General features: G+C 48.4%; 1 protein-coding gene and 1 long non-coding RNA gene across 8 annotated transcripts in view; one reads left to right on the forward strand and one right to left on the reverse strand.

Annotated features, from left to right (window-relative positions):
• ABCC1 (ATP binding cassette subfamily C member 1 (ABCC1 blood group)) overlaps positions 1-27,209 on the forward strand; it is a 186,958-nt gene that overhangs the window by 102,127 nt on the left and 57,622 nt on the right. For 5 of the 7 annotated variants that reach the window (XM_034950822.3, XM_034950824.4, XM_055099365.2 and 2 more), the window contains 5 exons: positions 10,314-10,460; positions 13,802-13,889; positions 18,499-18,574; positions 21,502-21,628; positions 25,505-25,681. In XM_034950822.3, the coding sequence (XP_034806713.3) occupies positions 10,314-10,460; positions 13,802-13,889; positions 18,499-18,574; positions 21,502-21,628; positions 25,505-25,681 (615 nt within the window). The remainder of the gene's footprint in view (positions 1-10,313; positions 10,461-13,801; positions 13,890-18,498; positions 18,575-21,501; positions 21,629-25,504; positions 25,682-27,209) is intronic. The other 2 variants (XM_055099364.2, XM_055099366.2) reach the window with 1 other exon arrangement.
• The window catches only part of LOC117977848 (uncharacterized), a 53,329-nt gene continuing 36,593 nt past the window's right edge, over positions 10,474-27,209 (reverse strand). The window contains exon 3 of the long non-coding RNA XR_008621322.2: positions 10,474-10,615. This is a non-coding gene — a long non-coding RNA (uncharacterized LOC117977848). The remainder of the gene's footprint in view (positions 10,616-27,209) is intronic.

The raw sequence follows: 27,209 nt of genomic DNA on the forward strand, positions 1-27,209 counted from the left end.
GACTCCAGGTGCACTGCTACCACTCCCAGCTTGTTTCATTTGCGTTCGTGATGGATGCTTGTCTGACGTGTGGATGCGCCCTGCTGGAATTACCCTTTCTCCCATTCCTTGCAAAAACAGGTTGTTCCCTATTTTTTTGCTATTATGATCCATGCTACACTGAAAGTTCTGGTACCTGTCCTGGGGTATGGTAATGGGTCTATCCCTGCCTAGCTGGCTTTGAAAAGTTTAAAGACAACAGTGCAACTTACCATCTTGCAAAGTTGGCAGCAAATCAGGAGACCATACAGAGATGGACTTTGGAAATTCCCTTTTTAAGCACAGTTAAAAACAGTTAATGGTGAAGGATGACTTCAGATCATGCCCCATGTTTGTTTTTTCTTTCTGTCTTTTTATTAACTGTGTCATTCTTTTTGTAATGTTGTGCTCATTACAACTATTCCTTCTTGGTCAGGTTGGCAAATTATATGTTTTTCTGGCAAGTTTCTGTGAAGCAGAGTTAAACATGTTTATGAATATGAACTTTTCTGTTAAACTACCGCCTGCTTCATCTTAGCTGAGTTTCAGGTGGAATGTCTAAGGAAGCTCCAGCCGTTTCAGCATTTGCGAAAGCGTGTTCATGCTGCCACTGAATTTTCTTAGTCTTGCCTTACATCTCTCAGGGTCTGGAACTGCAGGAGAGATGGTGTTCAAATTCAAGCCTGCATCAGAATCACCTGGAGAGCTTGTTATTATATTTTATTATTTATTTATTTATTGAGATGAAGTCCCAGTCTGTCACCCAGGCTGGATTGCTGTGGCACGATCTTGGCTCACTGCAATCTCTGCCTCCCAGGTTCAAGCGATTCTTCCACCTCAGCCTCCGAGTAGCTGGGATTACAGGCATGCAGCAACCATGCTCAGCTAATTTTTAAAATATCTTTAGTAGAGATGGTGTTTCACCATGTTGGCCAGGCTGGTCTCGAACTCCTGACCTCAGGCGATCCGCCCGCCTTGGCCTCCCAAAGTGTTGGGATTACAGGCATGAACCACAGTGCTGGCTGCTAGCTTGTTACTATAAAACTCAGCTTTCGGGGCCCCACCCAAATTTTCAGTTTTAGTAGGTCTGGTTGGGGCCTGAGTATTTGCTTTCCTAACATATCCCTAGGTGCTGCTGCTTCTGGTTCAGGTCGACATGTAGAGACACCGGAGTGGATCCTCACTGCCTAAAGTCTGGTCCGTGGACCAGCAGCCGTGGCATCACCTGGTGCTTGTTAACGGTGCAGAATTTCAGGCCTCAGCCCAGATCCACTGACACGGAATCTGAGTTGTAACTAGTCCTCTAGGTGGTGTGTATGCACATTAAATTTCGAGAGAGACTGGCAGAAAGTAGGAGTAAAGAAACTTTTTCTGTAAATACTTTCGGAATTCCGGGCCATATAGTCTCTGTCACAAATACCAGTCTCTTCCAGCGTAGTGCAAAAACAGCCTTAGATAATATGGAAATCGATGGGTGTGGCTGTGTTCCTGTAAAAAAGTATTTAGAGACACCAAAATTTGAATTTTATAGAATTTGCATGTGTCATGTAATATTCTTTTGATTTTTTTAACTTTTAAAAAACATGAAATCTGGCTGGGCGCAGGGGCTCATGCCTGTAATCTCAGCACTTTGGGAGGCCGAGGCGGGCGGGTTGCTTGAGGCTAGCAGATTGAGACCAGCCTAGCCAACGTGGTGAAACCCCGTCTATACTAAAAATACAAAAATTAGCTGGAAGTGGTGGTGCGCACCTGTGGTCATAGCTCCTCGGGAGGCTGAGGCAGGAGGATCGCTTCAACCCAGGAGGCAGAAGTTGCAGTGAGCCAAGATCATGCCACACACTCCTGGCTGGGCAACAGAGTAAGACCCTTTCCTGCCGCTGCCCCCCCACCCCCTCCCAGCCCCCCACAAAAAAAAATTAGCCAGGTGTGGTGGAGCATGCTGGTCATCCAAGCTTTTTGGGAGGCTGAGGTACGGGAATCGTTTGAACCCGGGAGGCGGAGATCGCAGTGAGCTGAGGTCACGCCACTGCACTCTAAGCCTGGGCAACAGAACAAGACTCTGTCTCAAAAAAAATAAAAAAAATGAAATCATTGCTGAGCTCATGGGCCGTATGTAAACAGGTGTGGGCCAAATGTGGACCTGAGCCATCCTTGGCCAGCCCCTGGCTTAGAGGACTGGAATGTTCTTCTGAGAATCAGGACACCTGCCACATTCTACTGCCAGCTCACAGTGTGACCCCAAAGCTGGTCATCTCACCTCGCTGGCTCTAGATTTTGTCACATGGAAAATGAAGGGGTTAGATTCCAAGCATGTCAAATACTGGGCCCTGTCCTCCTTCCTCATGCCCACAGCAGACACCCACAGTCACTCATGGGGTTCTTTCCCACTGAGTTATGTTCAAGCAGTCCCCCAGGTGACTGGTGCCAGTGGCCTAGAGTTGAGCAAGAAATGACATCTTGTTGCCCTTCTGTAACTCCGTGTTCCCTAAGATCACTTCCAGCTCCAATGCCCCTGCATTCTGCCTTGTACATTGCATTCTTCTTACACTCCAATACCTTGACTTTACCGGGGTGCATTGATGAACTCTCTCTTTTTTTGTTTTTTTTTGGGACTGAGTCTCGCTCTGTCACCCAGGCTGAAGTGCAGTCGTGCCATCTCAGCTCACTGCAACCTCCATCTCCCAGTTCAAGCAATTCTCCTGCCTCAGCCCCCCCTGACTAGCTGGGATTACAAACATGCACCACCATGCCTTGTTAATTTTAATATTTTTAGTACAGATGGGTTTTTGTCATGTTCGCCAGGCTGGTCTCGAACTCCTGACCTCAAGTGATCTACCTGCCTTGGCCTCCCAACGTGCTGGGATTACAGGCGTGAGCCACTGCGCCTAGACTCTCCTTTTTTTTGAGAAGGAGTCTTGCTCTCTCGCCAGGCTGGAGTGCATTGGCACGATCTCAGCTCACTGCAGCCTCCGCCTCTTGGGTTCAAGCGATTCTCCTGCCTCAGCCTCCTGAGTAGCTGGGATTACAGGCGCCTACTACCATGCCCAGCTAAGTTTTGTATTTTTAGTAGAGACGGGGTTTCACCAGGGTTCAAGCAGTTCTCCTGCCTCAGCGTCCGAGTAGCTGGGATTACAGGCGCACGCCACCATGCCAAGCCAATTTTTTGTATTTTTAGTAGAGATGGGGTTTAGCCATGTTGGCCAGGCTGGTCTCAAACTCCTGGCCTCTAGTGGTCCACCCACCTCGGCCTCCTAAAGTGCTGGGATTACAGGTGTGAGCCGCCATGCCCGGTGGGTCTTACTTTATAAAGTAGGAAGTAATGTATTTGCATATGGTGAAACATAATTAAAGCTGCACCAGATGGTATTCATACAGCCGGACTTCGCACGTGGCCACCTCAGCCTGCTGACATTCGCCAACAGGTCATCCTTTGTCCCTGTGTTGTAGGGCCTGGACTGCACATTGCAGGATGTTTCCCAGCATCTGTAGCCTCTACCTGCCAGATGCTAAGTTGTACCTCTCCCTCTTCTTCCCAGTGGTGACAATAGAAAATGGCTCCAGGCATTGCGAAGTGTCCCCTTGGGGGACAGAATTCTCCCAGTTGAGAACCACAGTCCATAGTGAAAGGCCCAAGCCCTTCCTCCTAACACCAGTCACCTTGCTTCCCTCTCTCCATGTTTCTTGTGTGTTTTTCCAGAGTCCACGTCTGTATCACTGTAATGGTGGATACATGTCATACATGTAGTTATGGTTACTTGATTCTGTTTACTTTTATACAAGTGATAGTAAGAGTCATACATAAATACATACAAAATGGCTTTTTTTTTCTTTTTTTCTTTTTTTTTTTTTGAGATGGGGTCTCACACTGCCGCCCAAGCTGGAGTGCAGTGACATGATCTTGGCTCACTGCAACCTCTGCCTCCCAGGCTCAAGTAATCCTCCAACCTCAGCCTCCCAGGCAGCTGGGACTACAAGCACGCACCACCATGCCCAGCTAATTTCTGTAATTTTTGCAGAGACAGGGTCTCACTTTGTTGCCCAGGATGTTTTCAAACTCCTGAGCTCGAGCAATCCGCCTGCCTCTGTCGCCCAAAGTGCTGGGATTGTAGGTATGAGCCACTGCACCTGGCCTTGATGGCATTTTGAAAGGTCTTGTCTTAGAGGAAAAGATACAAGCCAGAGGGCGCTGGTGATGAGGTTTGGTCTGTGCCTTGTGTCCCGCTTAGGAGGGGATGGGCAGCATGTTCTCACAGCTTTTTGCTCTGCACATTGGATTCGTTGGCAAAACCCACAGTTTCCAGGCTGTCACCAAACTTTGCTTATCACTTCCTGCCCTGTTCCCCATTAGGAAACCACAGCAGAAGATGCTTAAGAGCAGGACTGGCTTTTCTTCTCTTTTTTCTTTCTTTCTTTCTTTTTTAAAGAGACAGGGTCTTGTTTTGCTGCCCAGGCTGGAGTACAGTGGCTTGATCACGGCTCACTGCAACCTCCAACTCCTGAGCTAAAGCGATCCTCCTGCTTCAGCCTCTGGAGTAGCTGGGATTACAGATGTGAAATACTGAACCCGGCTACCGGCTTTACTTAACCTTTTCTTGACCTTTCTTGCCATTTAGTTTCCCGGAGTTTCCAGAGACAGAGTTTGTTGAGCTGTTTGGCAAGAAACAGATGGGCCTGGGTGTCAGCTGGGGAGACCTTGTCCTGGCCGAGGCATTGAAGCCTCTGACTACATTAGGATAAAATATGTGGCCTTCAGTTCCCCTGGAAGGTGCCTGAGTGTTTTTTCCACTGGTGTGCATTCCTGTGCTTCAAAGACGATGAGGTGTTTACCCAGCGGTAGGTGTGATGGAACACAGAGGCCGGGGAAGGCCAGGGATGCCATCCAGGGACTGATGGGACTGTTTTTCTGGAATGGCAAACCTGGCATTTACCACGTCCACCTAATGCACTTTCCTAAAATAGCATCGCCAGGCAGCCGTCAATATTTAACATTTTCTGTCTTGGATGATTTGTGAGCTTCTTGCCTTCTGTTTACCCTGAATCTCCCTTTGTTAGAATAGTTCATCATTCTCTATGGTAATGATCTGTCCTGTAGTTCTCTGCTGATCATATCCTAGGGCCCACGGAGACATGGCCACGACCATGTCATTTTATTTATTTATATATTTATACATTTCTGTATTTTTGAGACGGAGTCTCATTCTGCCGCCCAGGCTGGAGTGCAATGGCACAATCTCAGCTCACTGCAACCTCCACCTCCCGGGTTCAGCTGATTCTCCTGCCTCAGCCTCCCGAAAAGCTGGGATTACAGGTGTGCGCCACCACACCCGGCTAATTTTTTGTCTTTTTAGTAGAGATGGGGTTTCACCATGTTGGCCAGGCCGGTCTCAAAACTCCTGACCTCAAGTGATCCGCCCACCTCGGCCTCCCAAAGTGCTGGGATTGCAGGTGTGAGCTACGACGCCCAGTCAGACCTTGTCATTTTGTGCTTGTACCAGCAAAGCATAGGGACCTTGGCAAATAGTTCATGCTGTGTAAATGTATGTAGGTAAATGAATAAATACATGAATGACTGAGAGGTTGAAATAAATCATATTAATTAGGAACTGTCTTGCAAATAACAGAAACCTAGCTTAAATCAACTAGAGTACGAGAAGAGGGGGATTTTTGAGTCACAAAACTAAAAAGTCTAGAAAAAGACTTTTAAGCATGAATGGGGTTCCAGGCATGAATGGGGTTCCAGGCATGGCTGGATCTAGGAGTTCCCAAGATAATGTTGGGAATAACAACGTCTCTGACTCTCAGCTCTGCTTTCTTGATGGTGGTTTCTTTATTAGCTGGCAGTTTCCTGATCATCCTGTCACCTCAGCAACCCCTGTGAACAGAGAGTCTTACTCTTTTCCCCTAATATTTCCTGCAAAGCTATGGGATTGAGTCTCATTGGTTGTGGTCGATCACATGCTTCTTCCGGAGCCAGTCACTGAGGCCAGGGAGGTAGGATGCTTGGGTCAGCCAGGGCTAGGTCATGTCTTTCAGGGCTTGGGGCCAAGGTAGGGGGTGAGGGAGGAGGTTCATCTGTGGCTGAAGCTCATAGGTTGACACTGGAAGAAGTTCAGTTCCCCCAGAGAAAATTGCATGTTGCCATAAACAGAGTAATAGATGCCAGGTAGGCAGTAAGAGCAGATAACTGCACACAGGGCATCAGGATTTTTAGGGGGTGGGCTGTTCCATTCATTGGTTTTCCACGTTTCTCAGAAAAGGCACCTAGGGGACAGGTGCTCCTCACTGTGTATGAAGGACTTTTGCACCCTTGACCCTCGCCTATTACAAGGTGAACTCCAGCCTCCTGCTGCCTGGAGCCCCAGTCATTGTGCCCGTCCTACCAGCCTCTTCGGATTTCCAAACACTGCCTGTAGGGAACCTGTTAAAGCCTGTCCTTCCACTAGACTGTGTGTCTCAGGGTTGCCAAGCCCACCTCAGTCCCCAGCGCATGATGGATGCTCAGTTAATACCCGAGGGGTGGATGGCTAGATGACCTCCTCCTTCTGGAGAAGCCAGGACCATGGACCTGAAAGGGGCCGCATGATGATGTCCTGTCCCCTCTCTGTGTGTGCCCTGTGCTGCCAGCAGCCGGCATTGATTGGTACTTGGCTCACCAAGGGGGCTGGTACGTTTTGGTGGTGAGATGCCTGAGGCCTGGTTTGCTTCACTGCTGAAGAGACACCTGTGATGTGCTTTTCTGCCCTCAGGCAAATTCACCTACCCTGTCCCCACCCATTTATCCACTCCCACCCATCCATCATCTACCCAGCAGACATTCACTGAGCACCATGATCTGGGCTCTGTCCTAGGCTCTGACAATACAGCAGTGAATACTACAGGTAATAATCTCCAGTCATGGAACATTCATTTTTCACGGAGAGAAACAGACAAGGAAAAATAGGCACAATAAATAAATCCTAGTGCTAGAGAAAGCCATCCTAAGTGCAATAGAAAGAAAAGAGTCAGATCTTTGTAATAAGGGCGGCTTGCAGTTTTAAGTAGGGTGGTCCAAGCTCACTGAGAAGGTGACACTTGAGGAAAGACTTGATGGAGGTAAAGAGGCCAACCAGGGAGTAGCAAGAGCATGTGCAAAGGCCCTGGGGCATTACTGTGCCCGTTCATAGGTGGGATAACCATGGAGGCTGAAACAGTGGGAGTGAGGGGAGAGTGACAGATGAGGCCAAATAATGAGGTACAGGGAAGGGACTTTACAAATCAGCTGGGCCTTGGGATCTGAGTCAGCACTTTGACTTCTACACTGAAAAATAGGTTGACTTTGGAGAGGTACTTTTTAAAAAATTACTTGTTTAGAGATGGGGGCCTCACTCTGTTACCCAGGCTGGTGCGGTGGCACAGTCATAGCTCACTGCAGCCTCGACCTCCTGGGCTCAAATGATTCTCCTGCCTCAGCCTCCCTAGTAGCTAGGACTACAGGTGCATGCCACTATGCTTGACTTATTTATTAATATTATTATTGTTTTGAGACGGAGTCTTGCTATGTTACACACGCTGGAGTGCAATGGTGCAATCTTGGCTCACTGCAACCTCCACCTCCCGGGTTAAAGTGATTCTCCTACTTCAGCCTCCCTAGTAGCTGGGACTACAGGCATGTGCCACCACACCCGGCTAATTTTTGTATTTTTAGTAGAGACAGGGTTTTGCCCTGTCAGACAGGCTGGTCTTGAACTCCTGACTTCAGGAGATCCACCTGCCTTGGCCTCCCAACATGCTGGGATTACAGGCATGAGCCATTGAGCCCAGCCACCTGGCTTATTTTTTAAAAAATTTTGTAGAGACACAGCCTTGCTTTTTTGCCCTGGCTCAGCTCGAACTTCTGGCCTCAAGTGATCCTCCCTCCTCGGCCTTGCAAAGCATTTGGATTACAGGCATGGGCTACCATGCCGATCGAAATTTATTTTTTTAATGGAGGTATAATTCACCATTTAAAAGTGTGCAATTCAGTGGGTTTTTTGTGTGATGTGTGGTGGTGTGATGCTCACCCAGTGGGTTTTTGTGTAGGTGGTGTGAAGGTCACCCAGTGGGCTTTTGTGTAGGTGGTGTGATGCTCACCCAGTGGGTTTTTTGTATAAATGATAATGACAGTCACCACTAATTCCAGGACGTTTTCATTACCCCAAAAGGAAACCCTGTACCTGTTACCAGTTGCTCCCCAAATCTTCCATTCCATCCCAGGCAACCAGTAATCTGCTTTCTGTCTGTCTCTGTTTATCTACTGTGGACATTTCATATAAATGGAATCAAACAACAGGTGGCCTTTTCTGACTGTTTCTTTTTTTTTGAGACGAAGTTTCTCCCTTGTTGCCCACCTGAAGCGCAATGGCATGACCTTGCCTCACTACAACGTTTGCCTCCTAGGTTCAAGCGATTCTCCTGCCTCAGCCTACTGAGTAGCTGGGATTATAGGCATGCACCACCACTCCTGGCTAATTGTGTATTTTTAGTAGAGACGGAGTTTCTCCATGTTGGTCAGGCTGGTCTGGAACTCCCGACCTCAGGTGATCCGCCTGCCTCAGCCTCCCAAAGTGCTGGGATTTCAGGTGTGAGCCACCCCGCCTGGCCATCTGACTGGTTTCTTAGCGTGATGTTTTCAAGGTTTATCCATGTTTTAGCATGTATAAGAATTTCACTCCTTTTTATGGTTGAGAAGTCTATCATGTAGATACATGTAGACCCTTTTGAATAAAGAATATCTCTGTAAAGTAAAGGCTCACACCTGTAATCCCAGCATTTTGGGAGACCGAGGCAGACGGATCACTTGAGGCCAGGAGCTCAAGACCAGCCTGACCAACATGGCAAAACCCCATCTCTACTAAGAAAAATAGAAAAAAATTATCCGGGCATGGTGGCGGGCACCTATAATCCCAGCTACTTGGAGACTGAGGCATGAGAATCGTTTGACCCTGGGAGGCAGAGGTTGCGGTGAACTGTGATCGCACCACTGCACTCCATCTTGTGCAAAAGAATGAGACTGTCTCAAAAAAAAAAAAAAAAAAAAGTATCTTTAGGTAAGATGCCAGTGTTGCGTTACCGCTTAGAAGATGGGAGCCAGGATGGGTGCAGTGGCTCATGCCTGTAATCCCAGCACTTTAGGTGGCCGAGGCAGGCAGATGGCCTGAGCCCATGTGTTCGAGAACAGCCTAGGAAGCATAGGGAGACCCTGTCCCTACAAAAATAAAAAAATTAGCCGGGCATGGTGGTATGCGCCTATAGTCCTAGCTGCTCGGGAGGCTGAGGTGGGAGGAATGCTTGGGCCCGGGAGGTGGAGGCTGTGGCGAGCCATGATTGCACCACTGCACCCAGGGATCATGTGTCCCTGTCGTTTTGAGCACCTTGCCTCCCTCTTGACATCGGACCCTGGAAAATTTCTGTGCCATGGCTCAGCGTCATCTGTCTTGTTAATGTCAGAGCCAGAACACGAACCAGCTCTGGCTTCCTGTGGGACCGGGCTCTCGCTTGTGTGACCATGTTAATAGATTCCTTGGAAGAATGATCTAAGGAATTTGGACCAAATCTTCTAACAAGAAATAAAAACAGCTGCCATCTGTTGAGTTTTACTGTGCTTGGGCCCTGTGCAAATAAGCACCCTACATAAGTGCCAACAGCCCTTAAAAGCCTATCATGACTTCCATTTTATAGATGAGAAAATAGGGGCTCGCCTGGAGAGGTGAAATAACTCAACCAGGGTCCCACAGCGGAAATATGGCAAAGTGTATGGTTTTTATTTTTAAGCTGTATGACCTTCCAGGAAGTGACAATGAAATGGCAGTGCTGAGACCCTGAAAATACATGGGCCGATGGCCAGATGGCAGGGCTATTTGGGTAAAGTGGGAGAGGCAGCTCCCTTGAATGGTGAGAGGGAGGAGTCAGGTGGCCCCCTGGATGGAAGATGGTTTCAGGCAGAGGAAACGGCAGGGGCAAAGGCCTGGCTTGGGGATTGTGCTTGGTGCTTTTGAGGAATACTAAGAATGCCCCTCTAGGACATCGCTGAGAAAGTTGATGGGAGAGGCCGGCTCTTTGGGCTCCCGGTCGTTGATTTATCCAGTTCATTCCCGGAGTGTTTAGTGAGCACCTGCCATGTGCCAGATACTGCCCCAGGTTTTTCCACGAGCTCCAGCAGCTGGTCAGTTGTGGCCACCTGGGGAGGGCCCAAGCGCGTCTCCAGGGCCTGTCACTGCTCCTAGGATGATGACTCTCACTCAGGGCACAGCAGTCAGCACTGGGCGTTCTGCTTGCAGGTGGCCCTGTGCACGTTTGCCGTCTACGTGACCATTGACGAGAACAACATCCTGGATGCCCAGACAGCCTTCGTGTCTTTGGCCTTGTTCAACATCCTCCGGTTTCCCCTGAACATTCTCCCCATGGTCATCAGCAGCATCGTGCAGGTACAGGGGGAAGCTGGGGCGACTTCCGAGAGGGGGCCTTGGGGTTCTAGGCCACAAAAGCATGGAAGTGCCCCCGAGCGCAGCCTCTAGATCACACTCCCGGTCGGGCTCCATGAGGCCTGGACAAAGGCTGCCATGCTTTCGTCTGGTCATGCCTGAAAGAAAGAAAACGCATTTGACTTCTTGACAGAGAACTCGCACTTGAGTATATGAATCAAGTTTAATGCAGCAGGGCTTTCCCATGCTCTGGAAGAATCTTTCCGAACTACTCTGTTCTCTTCAGCCTATTCCTCCGCCATTCCTATCCTTTTTTTCAAAAACGTAGCTCTTGTCTGACTTGATTGATTTTACAACCCACTGATAGGTCTTGACCACCCACGCTTTGAGAAACCCCAACCTTACAGCCGGGCGTGGTGGCTCATGCCTGTAATCCCACCACTTTGGGAGGCTGAGGCGGGTAGATTACCTGAGGTCAAGAGTTCGAGACCAGCCTGGCCAACATAGTGCAACCTCATCTCTACTAAAAATACAAAAATTAGCCAGGTGTGGTGGCGGGTCCCTGTAATCCCAGCTACTCAGAAGGCTGAGGCAGGAGAATTGCTTGAGCCCAGGAGGAAGAGGTTGCAGTGAGCCAAGATCGTGCCATTGCATTCCAGTCTGGGTGACACAGCAAAAACTCCGTCTCAAAATTAAAAAAAAAAAAAAAAGAAAAACCCCAACCTTACGGCCGGGCATGATGGCACATGCCTGTAATCCCAGCACTTTGGGAGGCCAAGGCAGGTGGATCTCTTAAGCCCAGGAGTTTGAGACTAGCCTGGGCAATATGGTAAAACCCTGTATGTAAAAAAATAAATAAATAAATAAAATAAATAAATAAACATATATATATATATATATATTTGAAAATTAGCCAGGCATGGTGGTGTGCCCCTGTACTCCCAGCTACTCAGAAGGCTGGGGTGGGAGGATCAGCTGAGCTTGGGAAGTTGAGGCTGCAGTGAGTCATAGTCACACCACTACACTCCAGCCTGGGTGAAGGGAGTAAGACCCTGTTTTTTTTGTTTTTTGTTTTTATTTTTTAGAAACAATGTAGACCCTGTAGAATCTCTAAAATTCCTGCCATTGACTGTGTAAGGAGGGGTGGCTTTCTGTTTTGTCACACTTGGGCACTACTGGAAGCTCCTGTCACTTTTCTGCACTATTTTCACATTCTTTTTCCGAGCATTGCGAACATCCCTTTTGAAAACTCCATTTTAACTACATAGGCAAATCAACCTTAAAATTTGGTAGTACAAGGCTGATTGCAGGCTTTGTCAAAAACAAAAAAATCCATTTTATTATGAAAAATGTCAAGTGTACACAGAAGTAGAATAGCTTAAAGCTTGTAAACTGGCATTAAAAAAAAAAGAAAAAGAAAAAAAAAGCCAAGCATGATGGCTCACACCTTCAATCCCAGCATTTTGGGAGACCAAGGCAGACAGATCAGCTGAGGTCAGGAGTTCGAGACCAGCCTGGCCAACATGGGGAAACCTTGTCTCTACTAAAAATACAAAAATTAGCCAGATGTGTTGGTTGGTGCCTGTAATCCCAGCTAATCTGGAGGCTGAGACACGAGAATCGCTTGAACCCGGGAGGTGGAGGTTGCCGAGGTTGCAGTGAGCCGAGATTGTGCCACTGCACTCCAGCCTGGGCGACTGAGTGAGACTCAGTCTCTAAGAAAGGAAATAATACAACATGAACCCCGTGTACACATCACTCAGATTCAACATCGGCATTTTTTGGCTGGGCGCAGTGGCTCACGCCTGTAATCCCAGCACTGTGGGAGGCTGAGGTGGTAGGATTGCTTCAGTCCAGGAGTTCAAAATCAGCCTGGGCAATGAGACCCTTACTCTACAAAAAATAACAAAATGGGTGTGGGGTGCACACCTGCAGTGACTACATGGGAGGCTGAGGCAGAAGGATCGCTTGAGCCTAGGAGTTTGAGGCTGCAGTGAGTTATGTTTGTACCACTGCACTCCAGCCTGGGCAACAGAGCAAGACTCTGCCTCAAATAAAGAAACCAAGGCTGGGTGCAGTGGCTCATGCCTGTAATCCCAGCACTTTGGGAGGCCGAGGTGGGCGGATCACGAGGTCAGGAGATCGAGACCATCCTGGCTAACACGGTGAAACCCTGTCTCTGCTAAAAATATAAAAAAATTAGCCAGGTGTGGTGGCAGGTGCCTGTAGTCCCAGCTACTCGGGAGGCTGAGGCAGGAGAATGTTGTGAACCCGGGAGGTGGAGCTTGCAGTGAGCCGAGATTGCGCCACTGCACTCCAGCCTGGGTGACAGAGCGAGACTCCATCTCAAAAACGAACAAAAAAAACCCAAAACATTTTGCCACAGTTGATTTATCTCATTCTTTTTCAGTATCCCTCCCTTGTCCCTCTTTCCCTTCATTTGTTTTTAATGCTAAACTCTGCTATCTATCCCTTCATTCTTTCCTTTCTTTGCCAAATAATTTTAAAGCAAATCTCAGACCCCTTACATTCTACCCACAAATATTTCAGCATGCATTTCTTCCTACATAATGTAATACCATCATCATGTCTAAGCAAACTAACAATAAGTTTTTACAATAATACTCAGCCCATATCCAAGTTTTCTGGAATATCTCAGAAATGCCTGTCCCTTTGGGCTGTTTGAATTGGCTCTGTTGCATTTGCTGTTATGTTTCCAGAGTCCCTTTTCCACCAGGCCTCTGCCCTTTTCTTCTTTTATTTTTATTTTTATTTATTTATTTTTTGAAATGGAGCCTCACTCTGTCGCCCAGGCTGGAGTGCAGTGGCATGATCTTGGCTCACTGCGACCTCTGCCTTCCCAGGTTCAAGTGATTCTTCTGCCTCAGCCTCCTGAGTAGCTGGGATTGCAGGTGCGTGCCACCACGCCAGGCTAATTTTATGTTTTTTTTTTTTTTTTTTTTTTTAGCTGAGGCGAGGTTTCACCATGATGTTGGCCAGGCTGGTCTCAAACTCCTGACCTCAAGTGATCTGCCTGCCTCGGCCTCCCAAAGTGCTGGGATTACAGGTTTGAGCTACCATGCCCAGCCATTCGCCCATTTTTTCTGAAATACCTTTTGTGGGCTTTTAAAACAAAGCAGAACCAAAACCTGTTTCTTTTTTTGTTTTGTTTTGTTTTGTTCAATTCTAAAGTATACACTGGTTCTAAGGAATGTGGGACCTTCAGAAATAAGGGAGGGTATGTGCCCCTCCACACCCGGGGAAACCCTTGAAAGTTAACCTTGGTTGGTTTTGCAAAAATGCTTTTTAAAAATAACTCTGCCCTGCCATTGCTCTCTGTATAGGCGAGTGTCTCCCTCAAACGCCTGAGGATCTTTCTCTCCCATGAGGAGCTGGAACCTGACAGCATCGAGCGACGGCCTGTCAAAGACGGTATGTGTGTGTTCGGTCCTGGCTTCTGGAAGTGGCCGCCTTCCCATCTCCCACTGGGTCCTCCCTAGTTGCATTTCTTTCCCTTGGCTGCCCTCAGGTTTGACTCTGCCCAGCCGCTTGTCTGCGAGACCCCGGGGGACAAGGGTTCTGCAGAGCCTGCAGAAGGGAAGAGAAGCGTGGCCTCCTGGGGCTTCTGTCCTGTCTCACACTTCCCAGGAGGGTGAACTTGCACTTGCATTTTTGTTTTCTTGCTGAGGGGCAGCAGCTGCTTGAGGCTTCCCCCTGGGAGTCACTTTCCAAGGCTTTGACCTTGATTCTATTCTGGGCTAAATGAGAACTCTGGAGGCTGGCCAGCCTCCATCACCCACAAGCTGTGTAGACTTAGGTCTGAGCCTCAGTTTTATCTAGATAAGGGAAACAAAAGTACCTTTCTTTGGCTGAGTGTTACTTGGATTTTTTTTTTTTTTTTTGAGACAGGGTCTCATTCCATTTCCCAGGCTGGAGTGCAGTGGCGCAGTCACAGCTGTCACTGCAGCCTTGATTTCGCGGGCTCAGGTGATCCTCTGACCTTAGCCTCCCAAGTAGCTGGAACTACAGGCACACACAGCACCATACTTGGATAATATTTTGGTATGTTTTGTAGAGACAGGGTTTCACCATGTTGTCCAGGCCGGTCTCGAACTCCTCAGCTCAAGCAATCCACCTGCCTTAGCCTCCCAAAGTGCTGGGCTTATAGGCATGAGCCACTTCTCCTGGCCTTTTTTTTTTTTTTTTCAATATTAAATTTTTTTATTTGGAGAGACAAGGTCTTGCTTTGTTCCTCAAGTTGGTCTTGAACTCCTGGGCTCAATGATCCCTCTGCCTCAGCCTCCCAAAGTGCTGGGATGACAGATGTGAGCCACTGCACCTGGCCATGCATTTTTATTGGCAGGTTTGTTTGTTTTGTAGCTTGTTAATTTATCGTTTCCTAGCCCATCCCCCTGAGCCAGGGATGTTGTTTGTAACCATCTCTCTAGGCACTTAATAATAAATATTAGGCCGGGCACAGTGGCTCACGCCTGTAATCCCAGCACTTTGGGGAGCTGAGGCAGGTGGATCACTTGAGGTCAGGAGTTCGAGATCAGCCTGGCCAACATGGTGAAACCCCGTCTCTACTGAAAATACAAAAATTAGCTGGACATGGTGTTGGGCACCTGTAATCCCAACTACTCAGGAGGCTGAGGCAGGAGAATCACTTGAACCCAGGAGGCGGAGGTTGCAGCGAGCCAAGATTGCGCCACTGCACTCCAGCCAGGGCAAAGAGTGAGACTTCATCTCAAAAAAAAAAAAATAAAAATAAAAATAAATAAATAAATATTAATGGCACTAAGTGCAGTGACACGTTCACTTATAAAGCCTCTGTCATGCAGATTCCGTTCCAAGGATGTCAGTGTCCCAACTTGTCCATTACTCACCATGGTACCCCTGGAGGAGGGTGATGGAAGCCCCCATTTTCCAGATGAAGAAACTGGTCTCTGAAACTTGCCTGAGATTGCACAGCTGATCAAAAGAAGAACCAGCATTCACACCCACAGCCCATCGGTAGAGTCCATGCTCTTCCTGGCCATAGGGTGTTGCCTCACTGAGATTTACTGAGTACCTACTATGTGCCAAGCATTGTGAGAAGTGCTCTGTGTGCACTGCCTCATAGACACCTCATCACAGCCCTCTGAAGTTGATTGCATGATTGTCAGCCTTCTTTTACAGAAGAAAAAGTGAGGCACAGGCTGGGTGCAGTGGCTCGTACCTATAATCCTAGTACTTTGGGAGGCCAAGGCTGGAGGATTGCTTGAGGCCAGGAGTTTGAGACCACGTTGGGTAATGTAGTGAGACCTCGTCTCTACAAAAATTAAAAAATTCACCAGGCATGGTGGTGCACCTGTAGTCCTAGTTACTTGAGAGGCTGAGGCAGGAGGATTGGCTGAGCCCGGGAGTTCAAGGCTATCGTGAGCTATGATCATGCCACTGTACTCCAGCCTGGGTGTCAGAGTGAGACCCTGTCTCAAAAAACAAACAAACAAAGGCACAGAGAAGTTAACTAACTTGCCTGTGGCTACCCAGGTACGAAGTGGTAGCCCCAGGATTCAAACCCATACAGTCTGGCTCCAGAGTCCAATGTCAGAAGATTGAATGTGTGTAAACGTCGGTTATACCGCTTGAGCTTTGTCTGGCACCTCACAGGCGCTCAGGTATCTTTAGTGGCACCTAAACGTTTGACACGTTTGACACAGCACCTGGTGCACAGAAGATGATAAACAGATCCTGGGAGTTGTCACGTCTCTGGTCTGAGCGAGATGGTCTCTGCATCTTCAGCTCAGCCCCCTGGTGTGGGGTTTTTTATCCTGGGCGCTACTGACATCTGGAGACACATTGTTCTTTGTGTTTGGGGACTGTCCTGTGCACTGTGGGATGTTGAGCAGCAACCCTGGACTCTACCCATTAGATACAGTAGTATCCACCCCAATTTTGGCAACCAAAAATGGCTCCAGACATTGCCAGATGTGCCTTGAGGGACACAGTTGCCTCCAGTTGAGAACCATGGCCCAAGTGGATGCTGGACTCTTCCTCCCAACACCCCTGGGCTGTGGTCATCTGGTTTCTGCTGTCCCAGTGTCCCACATCTCTTCACATCATAAGGCAATGATTCCATCTACTCTGGGGTCAAATTTCTCTGCTAAACACAGGCTGAAATCTGAGGTGGCCGGCGGTGGGCCGGGGGTGGTTTCTTGCTACTGAAGTTGTTCACAGCTCAATGCAAGCATCAGGAAACCCCTAGGCCCCTGGGTGCCGCCCGCACCCCAGCCCCTCCTTCCTGCCCTAATAGTGGCCTCCTAGGTGGTTGGACTTCCTGGAATGTTTAGCACGCTCTAGCCAGTGGGGGCCCCCTTGGCTGCTCCCAGCTCCCAAGCTAACCGTTCTCTGCAACCTCTCTCTCTCCAGTGGCTTTTCTTAAATTCCTTAAATAGCAACTCCCAGTTTCCTCATTCCACGTCCACTCTTAGAAGAGCTGAGGGAGAAAGTTAATCTAGGTTAACCAGCACCTTCCTCTCTCTGTAGGTTTTTTGTTTTTTTGATGCATGGAGGAAGTTATTTCTTCATTTGACAACTTAAACAAAAAATACTCCTGTATTATCTCCAGATGGTCTTAAGGTGGCTTATAATTCAGAGAGCTGCTTTTCTGTTTTTTCTTTTTCTTTTTTTTTTTTTTTTGGGACAGAGTTTCACTCTGTTGCCCAGGCTGGAGTGCAATGGCACGATCTTGGCTCTCTGCGACCTCTGCCTTGGTTTCAAGCGATTCTCATGTCTCAGACTCCCGAGTAGCTGGGACCACAGGCATGCGCTACCACACCTGGCTAATGTTTGTATTTTTAGTAGAGATGGGGTTTCACCACGTTGGCCAGGCTGGTCTCGAACTCCTGACATCAGGTGATCTGCCCGCCTCGGTCTCCCAAAGTGTTGGGATTACAGGCATGAGCCCCTGCGACTGGCCTGCTTTTGTTTTAAGTGAGAGACATGAAGTAAAAGGAAAATAACAGGAAGAAGAGTAAAAGAAGACAGAGGTGCTAGGAGCTTTAGAAGTGTGGAGCTGGCCGGGCATGGTGTCTCATGCCTGTAATCCCGGCACTTTGGAAGGCCGAGGCAAGCAGATCACTTGAGGCCAAGAGTTCGAGACCAGGCTGAGCAACATGTCAAGACCCCATCTCTACAAAAAATACAAAAAAAAATTAGCTGAGTGTGATGGTGCACATCCTGTAGTCCCAGTTGCTCAGGAGGCTGAAGTGGGAGAATCGCCTGCGCCTGGGAGATGGAGGTTGCGGTGAGCCGAGATCGCACCACTGCGCTCCAGCCTGGGTGCAGAAGCCAGATCCTGTCTCAGAAGAAGACAGAAACACGGAACCAGTTAACGTGGCCTTTGTCTCCAACACTCTCCCTTTCCCTGTGCCCTCGTACCACACTTCCTGTTCCGTATCCTCTTTTTTTGAGTTTATCGTGATGGATGTTTTAGAAAGATCCATCTGCTGTGATGTGCTGTGTGTAGAGTGGTGTGGCTGGGGGAGGAAGACAGAGGACATGGGGAGAAGGGTGAACCACCTCCCTTTGAACCTCAAGGAGGGCCCAGCGGTCTGATGCTGGCCACCCCAGTGGAGAGAGGTTTGCATGTGGACGCCAGCTGTTTCCCACTGACCTTGGCCACTGCTCGGCCCTCCCAGCTGGAGCTGCCCCGAACCTGCCTGAGAAGGGCCAGGGCATGGAGAGCATTGAGTAATTCTCATGCGGCCCCCGCCTCTGCAGTCATCTCCCGAGATGATCGTCCAGATGGCGCAACCCCATCTTACAAGGACGAAGCTTCTTGCAGTTTCCTTCTGCTTTCTGGGTCTGGGGCTGCCTCCAAAACTGCAGGTTGAGTTTCTTCTTTTAGAACCCGTGGCTGATGTCACCAGATAATAATGCCTAGCGCCATTCGTGCCAAGCTTCTGGGGTTGAACCATTCAAGCAGAGAAAGAGAGTGTTCTGTTCATGTGGAGTCGCACAGCTCAGCCTGTCCCTGACATGTCTTTGTGCTTTGTAGGCGGGGGCACGAACAGCATCACCGTGAGGAATGCCACATTCACCTGGGCCAGGAGCGACCCTCCCACACTGAATGGGTAAGCCGGGACGTGGACACACGTGATGGCGTGGAGAGAGCCACAGGGCTTTTGTCAAACGTGGATTCGAATTCCCACCGTGCTCCCTCTCTGTGACCTTGAACAACTCACTTTGCCTTTCTAAGACTTAGCTTACCCATCTGGACAATGGGTGCAGATACACCTGCTTAGGCTGTCGTGAGAAGCAGACACAGATGCCTAGCACAGAGGGTTCCCTGTGATTGTAAGTTACAGCAGCCTTGGACAGCTAGACTTAGACAATACAGGAGATTCTTGGCTTGCATAACTGGGAAGTTCTACTTTCAGGTGCGGTGTGATCCAGGGACTCTGCCATCGGAACTTTCTTCATATTTTCTTTGTTTCACTTTCTCCTGGTCTGCTTTATCCTCACACATCCTCTCCCCTTGTGATGGTAAATGGTCCCAACAGCTCCCACTGTGTATCCCACTGTTAGGAGAACTGCCTGCTTCTTATTGACCCAGATTGGGTCCTGTGCCCTCTGTGAGGCAATCGCTATGCCTTCAGACACTGAGTGTGCTGATTGGCCAGTCTCAGTCAGAGGCTGTGATGCTGCTGAACTCCAGTGCCCCTCAGCTGCCCAGCTCACCCTTTCTTGCCAGCTTTCTATCTGGCACCCCACACCCTACAGTCCTTACCTTTCCAAAGCACATGATGTCTAGGAAATTGACCTTATCCCCAGGCAACTTGTCAAGCACCTCTCATTTTTTTCTGACCAGAGGCCTTGAACAACAGCTTTTTAGGCCCCCTTAAGGAATCCGCAAAACACAGGGGTGATGGGACCCTTTTAGAGGTTTAGCTCATGCCTGGGTAGCCAAATCACTGCTGTATTTTATCATGAAGGAGAGAAACTCTCCAGAGAAAAGAATCTGTAGAAAGCCTGCATTGAAAATTCATGGGGGTACTGCATGCCTAGGAAGTTCTTCCTTATGTCTAACTTAAATCCTGCCTGCTTCAATTGTAGCTGTTCTGTCTTGTTGAGCTCCACAACTAATCTGTATCTGTGTCCCTTTCCTGACCCAGTGGTTTTCCTGTTCAGTTACCTTCCCCCCATGAGCCCCCAGAAACTTTCTCTAACCCTTTTCTCTCATCAGCCTGTAAGAATATTTCAGTCTCACATGGACAGTGGCAGGTACTGTCTCACTGGGCTTCCTGCCCACTCAGGCCCCATAATCCTTTCCCCTCCCAGCACAGGAACAAAAAGCCTGATGAGTGTCACCATGCAGCAGTGTCATAAGAATGAAACAATCAGTGACAGCAACGACTATCAGCATTTCCACTAATACTCTGAAATCAGAAAGGTGGCAGTTAAAAAGCACAGAATCCCAGCACTTTGGGAGGCCAAGGTGGGCACATCACCTGAAGTCCGAAGTCTGAGACCAGCCTGGCCTACATGGTGAAACCCTGTCACTACTAAAAATAAAAAAATTAGCTGGGCATGGTGGTGCATGCCTGTAATCCCAGCACTTTGGGAGGCTGAGGCGGGCAGATCACTGGAGGTCAGCAGTTCGAGACCAGCCTGGCCAACGTGGGGAAACCCCATCTGTACTAAAAATACAAAAATTAGCTGGATGTGGTGGCGCTCACCTGTAATCCCAGCTACTTGGGAGGCTGAGGCACAGGAATCATTTGAACCTGGGAGGCACAGGTTTCAGTGAGCCAAGATTGAGCCATTGTACTCCAGCCTGGGCCACAGAGTGAGACTCTTGTCTCAAAAAAATAAATAAATACTTAAGTAACTAAATACAGATAAATAAAAAATAAAAGCACATTCCGTATAAGTGAGTCCAGCAAAGGTTTGGATGTGCCCTCCCTTCCCTGGGAGGATGGAAACCCTGCTCTGGAGGTGCCGTCGGCAGTGGGAGTGGCCTGTGGTTGACCTGCCCCATTGACAGCCGGTCTTGCTGGGAGAATGCTGAGCTTATTTTATTTTGCTTTCTGCTGTTCGTTAAAGGATGATTTCAATAGAGACATCTTCCTGAAATTCAACTCAGATTTATTCATATGCGTTTCCCTCTTCAACCCTTTGGTGGCTCCCGGCTGGCAGAGTTCAGGTGTCGTAGCACAGCGTCCTTCCAGGACATATTTCAAGGTGCTCCCAGGTCTGGCCACTACCTACCTCAGTGCCATCGCATCCCTGGTTACACCCTGTGCCTTCACCCCTTTACACCTTTCTCCGGCTCTCCCCATGTTTCTGTGTGTGGGACACGCCTGCTTTTCTGTCAGAGTTTTTTGGTTTATTTATTTTCTGAGACAGAGTCTCAACGCTCTTGCCCAGACCGGAGTGCAGTGGCACGATCTCAGCTCACTGTAACCTCCGTCTCTTGGGTTCAAGTGATTCTTGTGGCTCAGCCTCCTGAGTAGCTGGGACCACAGGCCCTGCCGCCGCGCCTGGCTAATTTTTATATTTTTAGTGGAAACGGGGTTTCACCATGTTGGCCAGGCTGGTCTCGAGCTCCTGACCTCGTGATCCGCCTGCGTTGGCCTCCCAAAGTGCTGGGATTACCAGCACTGGCATGAGCTACCGTGCCCGGCCCCAGTTTGTCTTGAGGTGTCCTCTCCTTTCAGACCTTGCGTCGTGCCCCCAGTGAAGTTTTTGCCTCTCCGAGGGGCAAAAACTGTTCCAGAAGCCCACTGTGACAGGATCCCTCAGGTTACTCCCTGCCTCTCTTCTCTAAGGGACACCTGTCACCTGCCTCCCACCTGGAGGCCCCCTGAGACGGGTCACTGAACTGAACTCAGCAGTAGAAATGGGAGGAATGTTGAGGCCTTCAGTGTTTAGTACAGTCTTGCCTTCTGTCTGTCTTTCTCTTTCTCTACTTGGGGTAAATTGAGGCTCGGTGGCCATGGGCATTAGCCCGGCAGGCCTCATTCAGCGTGGCTGAGCCAGGTGTGTTGTGTCGTTTCAGCATCACCTTCTCCATCCCCGAAGGTGCTTTGGTGGCCGTGGTGGGCCAGGTGGGCTGCGGAAAGTCGTCCCTGCTCTCAGCCCTCTTGGCTGAGATGGACAAAGTGGAGGGGCACGTGGCTATCAAGGTAGGATGAGGACCAGCGGGGAGGGGCAGTGGGGAAGCTGGTGGTCTGAGGAAAAGCTCAGAAATGTTGGTGTTTCTTTTGACTGTCCCTGTGCCAGAAGCGAAAGCAGCAACGTCTCTTTTCCTCCTCCTCCTGTATCTTTCCACTGTCTCTTTCTCTCTCGTTCTTTCTGTTCTGTTCCGTGCTTTCCTAGAAGGCAGGATTTTGGTATCATTTATTTCCATCTGTCTCCCAGCACTTAAAATAGTGCCCAGTATATAGTAGGCACTTAATAAATATTTATTTTGTTATCTCCTTATTAAGCTGTATTTTATTATTATTATTATCATTATTATTATTTTTTTTGAGACAGGGTCAGGCTCTGTCCCACAGGCTGGAGTGAAGTGGCGTGATCTCGGCTCACTGCAGCCTCTGCCTCCTGGGTCCAAGCGATTCTCCCTCAGCCTCCCCAGTAGCTAGGATTACAGGCATGTGCCACCATGCCCAGCTAATTTTTATATATTTTTAGTAGAGACGGTGTTTTACCATGTTGGCAAGGCTGGTCTCAAACTCCTGACCTCAAGTGATCTGCACACCTCTGTCTCCCAAAGTGCTGGGATTACAGGTGTGAGCCACTGCATTTGGCCACTTCATAAATACTTAGTAGACACATGAAGACTCCCTGGTACGCAGCCTGTGTCTCCTTCCCTTGCGTCTCTGCCTGTCACTGAGTGTCTCTTGGTCTGTTTGGGTCTTTTTGGATTGTTCTTTATCTTTATGGATCTGGATCTCTGAGTATCTGTTCTTATAAATGTAACAAAACAAAAATGTTTATGTGGTTGGAATATTTTTTTAGAACATTTTTTAAAGGGAACAGTTTAAATTTTTAGTGTTGAATTCTTAATATGGAGCTAAAAGAAGACTGCAGTTTTACTGCTTTTAAATACACAGTGTACTTTGAAGTAAGTTGCAATTCCCCAGGAGTGAGCTTAAGAGGCTCCTTTACAAATAATCCCCACTGGAAATCAACAGCCTTTGTTTGCATTTAGTTCACTCCCCATGAAGGCCTTTTCCTAGTGTAACAATACGTCCCTGGAAGTTTTGCTACCAGCATTTCCAGGAGTGTGGTCTGCAGCCAGCTCATCTTGCAGGACATTTGGGCGATAAAGAACCCCAGGCTCAAACAAGCGTGGGAAATAATGCATACTCCAGCCCCCTCCCTCTTGGAGACTTATAGTAAACATTAGCAAATTAAAGGCTCTGACAAGTCCTGCAAGGAGAAAAAATCTATTAACTGTTTAACCTTATGTGTCCCAGGTGTACTTGTCCGCACCTCTTTAGTGTCTGTGCGACTGCACATTTGTCTCTTGGAATCTGCCTTTGGGAATGTCAAGTTTATGACGTTGTTTGTTGTTGTGGGTTTTTTTTGTTGCCCAGGCTGGAGTGCAGTCGTGTGGTCTTGACTCACTGCAACCTCTGCCTCCTGGGTTCAACCGATTCTCCTGTCTCAGCCTCTTGAGTAGCTGGGATTATAGGCACCCACCATTACTGCACCCGGCTAATTTTTGTATTTTCCATAAAGAAGGGATTTTACCATGTTGACCTGGGTAGTCTAGAACTCCTAACCTCAGGTGATCTCCCCATCTCGGCTTCCCAAAGTGCTGGGATTACAGGCGTGAGCCACCGCTCCTGGCCTAGTTTATGACATTGTTTTTATTTCAGAGCAAAACCCTTTCTTTGATTATACAGTGCCTTTAGAAAGTATACATTGTGGTTGGGTCCAAATTAATGACCTTTAACTGTTGTTTTAAGAAATGTTTTATCATTACTTTCAAGTTCCTGCCATAAAATAAGATGAATGAACCATGAGAGCTACATTAATGGAAGAAAATTCCAAATCCCGATGGGATCCACATTGCTTTCTGTTTCCTTAACCCCAGCTTTCTGCTATCCTGGCACTATTAGCATTTCAGGCCAGATGATTATTTATTATTGGTTGTTTTGCCTAGGTAAGGGTAGTGCTAGAAATGTATATAAAATATTTATCTTTTCCCAAATGTTTTAGTCGGTGTGGTTTGTGTATATTATGTCTGAATTTTCTGTGGGTTCTATGGTAAGGCACCACTGTTGACATTTTGGCTTTTTAAAAGTTAGGATATTCAAGTCAGCAGGTTAATTATTTGAGAATTTAGAGTAAGAATGAGGGTACCTGGGACCTGCTGTCAGCTTTGCCCTCTCTAGAATTCCCTTATTCAAGAATCTTCTGGCTGGGCGCAGTGGCTCACATCTGTAATCCCAGCACTTTGGGAGGCTGAGGCAGGTTGATCACCTGAGGTCAGGAGTTTGAGACCAGCCTCACCAGCATGGCGAAACCCCGTCTCTACTAAAAATACAAAAATTAGTGGGCCTGGTGGTGTGCGCCCTTTAGTCCCAGCTACTCAGGAGGCTGAGGAAGGAGAATCCCTTGAGCCCGGAGGCAGAGATTGCAGTGAGCTGAGATCTTGCCACTGTATTCCAGCCTGAGCGACAGCAAGGCTTCGTTTCAAAAAAAAAAAATCTTCAGGGGCTCCCCTTGCCCTTCTGATGAAGCCCATGCTCCCCACCACGTATAGGCCCCCTTGCTGTCCCTGGTGTGTTTTCTGCCAGTCGTTCCCTCACAGGATTGATCGATGTTCCTGTCACACTGGCCTTTCTGTTCCTTGAATGTGCCAAGTACTTTTCACTTCCAGGCCTTCGCATGTGCTGTTCCCTCGGACTTGAATGCTCTTCCCTCTTCTCCTCGTGAAACTGACTCATTCTTCACTTTTTGGTTCTTGTCTAAACATATGTTTGAGCTGAGCATGATGGCTCATGCCTATAATCCCAGCACTTCAGGAGGCCAAGGCAGGAGGATTGCTTGAGGCCAGGAGTTTGAGACCAGGCTTAGCAACATGGCAAGATTTTGTTTCTACAAACATAATAAATATATAGAGAATTAACTACCTCAGCATTTTCATTAGCAAAATACACAAAACAAATATCCTTACTCTAGCCTTTATTCTCATGCTGTTTGTGATACCTGACATATGGAAATAAAAATAAGCCTTTGAAATGGTTGCTTTGATATAGGAGTCTTTGCTTCAATTTTTAGCAAGGATATTTCCTCAAAGATCCTTCCCGGATGTCCCAAACTAGGTCAGTCTTTTAATTTTTTTGAGACAGGATCTTGCTCTGTGGTCCAGGCTGGAGTGCAGTGGCACGGTGCAATCTCAGCTCGTGGTACCTCCATTTCCTGGGCTCAGGTGATCCTCCCACCTCAGCCTCCCAAGTAGCTGGGACTACAGATGCACAGCGCCATGCCTGGCTAATTTTTCTATTTTTTTTAGAGATGGGATTTCTCTATGTTGCCCAGGCTGGCTTTGAACTCCTGACCTCAAGCAGTCTGCCTGCCTTGGCCTCCCAAAGTGCTGGGATTACAGGCATGAGCCACTGCGCCTAGTCAAGTTAGACTCTTAAAAAGTGTCATATATCTTTTTATCTTCGTGTCCACCGTAACTGTAATCAAGTAGTTTTCCGTCACGTGAGGGACTTCCACTCTTTGGAAGCAGGGGTTTTGATCACCGCTGTAGGCATTGATTAATAGCTAGCTACTAAGTAAATAACTGTAATCTTATCAACGAGGATATCAACTCTTTGACTCCTGATATTGGAGTCAGTGATTCACCTGCTGTGGGTTCTGATCCCAGCCCTGGCATCTGTTGTCCTTTGTGAGTCAGTTTCCCTCTTGCCAAAGCAATAGTTGTGATGAAAATGACTTGTGAAGTGAGGCCCTCCTAGCAGGCGGGTGGGCCAGCTGTTGTCTCGTTGATCAGATCTGTCTGTGTGTCTGTCTCACCTAGTTCTCCATTTGCAACTTAGGGCTCCGTGGCCTATGTGCCACAGCAGGCCTGGATTCAGAATGATTCTCTCCGAGAAAACATCCTTTTTGGATGTCAGCTGGAGGAACCATATTACAGGTCCGTGATACAGGCCTGTGCCCTCCTCCCAGACCTGGAAATCCTGCCCAGCGGGGATCGGACAGAGATTGGCGAGAAGGTCAGTATAGGTTGGATGTTGGCCCCTGAATCCGTCAGCTGTTGCTGCGTAACAAATGCTCTCACAATCTCAGTGGTCTGTGAGTCTGCTGCTATCAGCTGACCCAGCAGGGCTCAGCTGGGCGGCTCTGCTGCACGCTGCAGGGCAGCTGAACTTGGGTCCAGGCTGTGGGTGTGGCTCCGGTCTCCCTTACAGAGCTTTTGCTGGGGACCGGGGTGAGGGGTCCACAGCTTTCCAAAGGGGGGCTCTTCTCATGGTGGCAGCAGAGGCCCAAGATAGGCCCCCCAAAAAGCATGCAATGTCCCTTAAAGTACACTGTCCCTTCTACTCACAAAGCAAGTCACTTGGCCAAGCTCAAAGGCAAGGGACCAAGAAGGAAGTACATTCTACCTTTGTGGTCACATGACTGCAGAGTCACATGACAGAGGGCATGCTGTTGGGAGGAGGGGAGTTGATGATTCAGATGTTCACAGTCCCTGTCAAGATAGCCATAATACTGAAAATAGCACAATAGCTAACACTTACTGAGCATTTTCTCTTTCTTTTCTTTCTTTCTTTTTATTTATTTATTTATTTTTGAGATGGAGTCTTGCTCTCTTGCCCAGGCTGGAGTGCAGTGGCACGATCTCAGCTCACTGCAACCTCTGCCTTCCGGGTTCAGGTGATTCTCCTGCCTCAGCTTCCTGAGGGGCTGGAATTACAGGTGCATATCACCACACTCGGCTAATTTTTGTATTTTTAGTCGAGGCAGGGTTTCACCATGTTGGCCAGGTTGGTGTCTAACTCCCGACCTCAAGTGATCGGCTGGCCTCAGCCTCTCAAAGTTCTTTTTTTTTTTTTTTGAAATGGAGTCTCTCTCTGTCACCCAGGCTAGAGTGTAGTGGCACACTCTTGGCTCATTGCAACCTCCGCCTCCTGAGTTCAAGGGATTCTCCTCCCTCAGCCTCTTGAGTAGCTGGGACTACAGGCCCCTGCCACCATGCACGGCTAATTTCCGTATTTTTAGTAGAGATGGGATTTCGCTGCGTTGGCCATGCTGATCCTGAACTCCTGGCCTCAGGTGATCTGCCCACCTCTGCCTCTCACAATGCTGGGATTACAGATGTTAACCACCTCGCCCGGCCTATAACTTGAGTATTTTCTGTATGCTGGGAACTATGCTAAACATTTTACACGTAATTCTTCCTCACAGCAAGCCCATGGGTGGAATTTGTTGTTATACCTAGGTAATCATTGAAGAAAAGGAGGCACAGAGAGGCCAAGTGACTTACCTGAGGCCACACAGCCACAGAGCTGCAGAGAACATGGTTCCTGTGTCCATGTTGTTACCTGCTCATTTTGTCATCTCTAAAAGGGCCATTCTCTGCCTCTCACCACTGCAGACCCTCCCTCCTGCTATGCTCCATCCCCCAGGTTTTCCTGCTGCTTCTCAGCAACCCCCAGCCCCTGCCCACCTCCACACCTTGGTCTGAGCCTTCCAGGCCTGGGGTGCCTCCCCTGCTGCTTGCCTGGCCACTTTGCTCTGGCA

Source organism: Pan paniscus, chromosome 18 (assembly GCF_029289425.2).
Source record: "Pan paniscus chromosome 18, NHGRI_mPanPan1-v2.0_pri, whole genome shotgun sequence".
NCBI lineage: Eukaryota > Metazoa > Chordata > Mammalia > Primates > Hominidae > Pan > Pan paniscus.